The following is a 4,424-nucleotide window of genomic DNA, read 5'->3' as shown; positions in this document are numbered from 1 at the left end:
GGGTTTGAACCACCAGCCTTCTGGTTAGCAGTCAAGTGCCTTAGCCACTATGCTACTAGAGCTCCCAATAAAGATGCTACGGGATGCCAAATAATCATTTTATAGCATTACTCTAATGGTAAAAAGACAGAATAAAGGAAGGGAGCCCAACATGTAATATCTCAATAATCCTACACCTTTCAGAGAATGGCAGCAGCAATGGGGAAGAAAAAAAAAATCACTGCTAAGACAAACATGATTAGCTGCATAGGACATTTAAAATACGAGATACTAGAGAAATAAATGACAAGATTACAAGGTCACAAACCTAATGATTGAGGAAAACAATGACGTAAATCAAGAATTTAAAAGAGAAAAATGGATTAGCAAGGATGATGAGTTTGTCTCAATACAGTATATATTTAAGACAGTAGAATATCTAGGTGGACGATCCTGGAATCAATGGAAATATAGCACTGGGGGACATGGAAAAGATCTGCCGTACAGAGACACCAGAAATGATGAATAAAATTGAGATTATTTTAGTTTATGCCTAAGTAACATAACAAAGCCTAATTACCAAAAATACAGAAAACAAAAGGAGGCATATAATCATACGTCATACCATACTTACTGAAAGTAAAACTGTGTTTCTTACCTACTATTTTCCACAGCCTTCATAGCATATTCAACTTGAAAAACTCTTCCATCAGGTGAAAATGTAGAAGCTGATAGGTCATACTAGGGAAGAAAAGCAACAATAAGCTTATAATAATGTATCTTTTGGTAATAATAACCATACCATCTCCCCCCCAAATGACTTAAGATCAAGAACATGTGTCACATCCTAACAAAGACTATTTTGAAGAAGAGGAAGCATGTCTGAGCAGCATCAATAGCTAAGGGAATGTCATAAATTTTAGATTTCTGCTAGTTGTCAACCCTCAGAACTTTTTTCCCATAGAACACAAAGCTCATTTTTTTCCCCTTTTTTTGTGATTTGGGGAAGCTCTTATTTTTAAAAATAAAAGATTCATAGCAATGCCACTAACAATATGACTGGGAACAAACTATTTAACATTCATCGAACATTTAATGAGCATCTATTATGTCAGTTACTACAAAGAAATCCAAAGATGATTACTTATTCATGAAGTCCATTTTCAAATGGGACCAAGCATGAATTTAGGTGGTAGAGATACAGCATAAGCCACAAAAGGTACTATGATGAAAATAAAACAAGGTGATGTGATAGACTGTGGGACTACCACATACTGAGTGATTAAGGAAGCCTTTTGGGGGCAGTTACATCTAGGCAGAATCAGACTTAAATAACAAGGAACTAGCCATTTAAGATACGGAGGAATAATCTTTCTAACATCTGGTACAAAGACCTTACGTTAGAGACAGCCTACAAAAAGAAGGGCACTGTGTCTTGAACACAGTAAGCAGTAGAGAGAATAGCAGACTATGTCAGAGAGGTAGGTAAGGACTACTAGACTGGAGTAGGAAGTTTGTATTTTATTACAAATGCAACGTGAAGTCATTGGAGAAGTTTTTAAGGAGGGAGGTGATAGAATGTTTTTAAAAACATTGCTTTGTGTGGAAGATGAACTGTAAAGAGAAGGAGAATGAAAGTAAGAGGAGGCAGTCCAAAAATAGTGGTGGAGGCTCTGACTTCAGAAGAAATATGAGGTGATAACTTTCTTTTTTGAGGGGGAGCCTTGCTAATGGACTGGTTCTGAAATACAAAAGGAATTAAAGATGAATCACCCCCCCCCCCCATTTAATCAACTTGAATTGGACTTTTCAATCATCTGAGAACTGAAGGAGATGCAAAATGGCAAGGAGAAGAGAAAACCAAAAGCTATTTTGGACATGTAGAGCTTGAAATGCCTATTACAGTGGAGAGAAATGTCAAGGAGAAAGACAGATATAGGTATCTGGAGTTCTAGGGAGAAGTGACAGGAGGTAAGCCTTCAACAGTGGTGTTTTCTGCAACTCAGTCCCCTGATTTGTTAAATAGAGATCATTAACTCTACACCACTGTAATATCTTACCCAGTTATATTATCATGTATTTTTAAAGGGTTTGTACAATGAAGAATTATTAATTTAACGCAATGTTAAAGTAGTTACAAAGTTCATTTGCTACAAAACACACATTTTTCCAGATCTACTAATCCCCCCAAAAAAAGTGTGACACTACTTCAGACTCCCATAACCAAATGGATTACACCACTCCAAAATTGAGTTGCCCGTTATCAAACTCAGAATACCAACACTTGGGTGTAATACTGAGTATCAGAATCTTGTGAACAAGTAGAATAGATGAACTAAGAAACCCACTATTCAATGTCTCTAGTGCAATCAATCAATCAACATTTCGAAACAAAAACTTACTTCCTATCAGAAGTACACAAAAGGAGTAAGCAAAGGACTGTATATAACCAATAAATTTAACAAAGCCAACAAGTTAACAAGTTCAACTTTAAAATCTTCAATACGTGTTTATTGAAAGTTGAAAGAGTTTAAGTCCCTATCATTTAAATGTTTACGGTATTAATGCCTAAAAGTGTTGTACAGTAATTTGTGCAGGAAAAGCGGGACAAAGGAAAAACTGAAAGAACTTGCCAGGTTTAGCTTTTCAACTATTTTTTAATAGTTCTGCCCCGACAGGGTTTCCAGTGACTGTCATACTAACTGGTCGATCAATAATACTCGACAGGAAGATAAAGTCCCCGTGAGTCAGCAGTACTCTAGGCGGTATACAGAAATAGATGTAGAAAACTTATGCGCCTCAGATCTTGGAATTGCAAGCCTCATTGTCTCAGTGGTGATCAAGAGGTTCTGTCGTCCAAACTCTCCACACACTATTTCAAACCTCACAAGTTTCCACTTTCACTTTTCCTAAAAGGCTGAACAAAGTGACTCAGCAATCCAAATCTATCCCAACATCTCGATGCTGCGGCATCAAGCCCGCTACGGCAGAGCTGAAAAGCCTCAGAAGTCTCCATCACCTCAGACACAGGCCTAGAAAACAGCGGATGAAAAACTGCCGGGTCTCCGGTAGCTGGAAGAGGCCCATTTGGCCGAAGGCAGAACCAGAGCACAGAAAGGACCCCAATTCAGCCACAGCCGCCCATCTGAGTTCCCCTCAGCACTAATCTTTAGGCTAGACTATTACGCCAAGAGACAACAAACTCACCCCGGTGCCGATGGAGCTCATCGTGGTAAAACAACCGACCCGCGTAGGGCTTCAAGGCCTAAGGCGCTTCCCCTACGCTGCAGTACTGCACAAGCTAGTAATAGGCTCTCTCATTGGCTGGACTTCCAACCAATCACTTTCTCTCTGGGGTTCGTTCCCATATCTTCCGCTCCTGTAACGTAAAGGATTGTGGGAAAGGAGGAGATGCGCGTCGCTGGCGGCACGAATGTGTCGCAGCTGTCGGGGTGGGGCCAGAATAGGTGAAGTGTTCTACCTTATTAGTTGAGATCCTGACTCTTTCGGCCACTTGTAGTCATTAGGTTGCTTATGAAGGTACTCCATTCCTTTTTCTAGCAATTATTTATCTTTTATAGTATTTCTCTCTTCTCTTCCTTATTTTTCCTCGAAGCAAAGAAATGTTCGTATTCTCTTAAAAAGATCAAAGAAACACAAAGCAGTACAAGAGAGGTAACCCCCACTGTTGGCATCCTGGTTCTGACCTCGTCTGTAATCGGCATCCCCATCATGCACCTGTCGTCAAGCCCTCGAGAGGAAAACTGCATGTTAATTTGTATCATTGAACTCAGGTTGGAATTTTACGGAAGCATAATGTCCTTTCTAATTATAACCCTCTTTAATAGACTTAAGGATAAGACTAATTCAAGAGATTTGTTGAACGATATAGATAGATAAATAGAGATATAGATACAGATATAGATTTAAAAAAAAAAAAAAAAACGCTGCCATCGAGTCAGGTCTGACTCATAGCGACCCCTCCTTGGGGTTCCGAGGCGATATCACTAGAGAAGTAGATTGCCCAACCTTCCTTCTGGGGAGAGGCTGGTGGGTTTGAATAACCAGCCTTCTGGTTAGCACTCAGATGCCTTAGGTACTAACTACACCACCAGTGCGCGCGCGCGCACACACACACACACACACACACACACAATGTTTCAAGTACTTTGGTTTAACACTGATGACATAAAAATGAACAAGACATACTCCTATCCCTCGTGGATTTTACATTCAATGAGAGGAACTAGGCAACTCTCTAACTCACTGCAGACCAGTGATCCCAACTCGTAGCCGCCCCTTCTCGGTTTTGCGAGGCGGTATCTCTACGGAAGTAGATTTCCCAGTCTTCCCTCCGAGGAGTGGTTGGTGGGTTTGAACCGCTAGCCTTCTGGTTCTCAGTCAAAGGCATTAGCACTATGCTGCTAGGCAATAAAGTGGAAATA

The 4,424-nt window shown here is 40.1% G+C and overlaps 1 protein-coding gene across 1 annotated transcript in view; it reads right to left on the bottom strand.

The window, feature by feature from the left end:
- PSMA3 (proteasome 20S subunit alpha 3) overlaps positions 1 to 3,207 on the bottom strand; it is a 25,965-nt gene extending 22,758 nt beyond the window's left edge. Inside the window, exons 1-2 of the mRNA XM_007951873.2 lie at positions 3,187 to 3,207; positions 638 to 720 (exon numbers count right to left, since the gene is read on the bottom strand). Of these exons, the coding sequence (XP_007950064.1) occupies positions 638 to 720; positions 3,187 to 3,207 (104 nt within the window). The remainder of the gene's footprint in view (positions 1 to 637; positions 721 to 3,186) is intronic.
- Positions 3,208 to 4,424: the final 1,217 nt, after the last annotated feature.

This window comes from Orycteropus afer, unplaced genomic scaffold, assembly GCF_000298275.1.
Source record: "Orycteropus afer afer isolate SDZICR_OR568_19922 unplaced genomic scaffold, OryAfe1.0 scaffold00314, whole genome shotgun sequence".
Taxonomy (NCBI): Eukaryota; Metazoa; Chordata; class Mammalia; order Tubulidentata; family Orycteropodidae; genus Orycteropus; species Orycteropus afer.
Note: the sequence above shows the minus strand (reverse complement) of the source record. Positions and strands in the feature narration are given on the sequence as shown.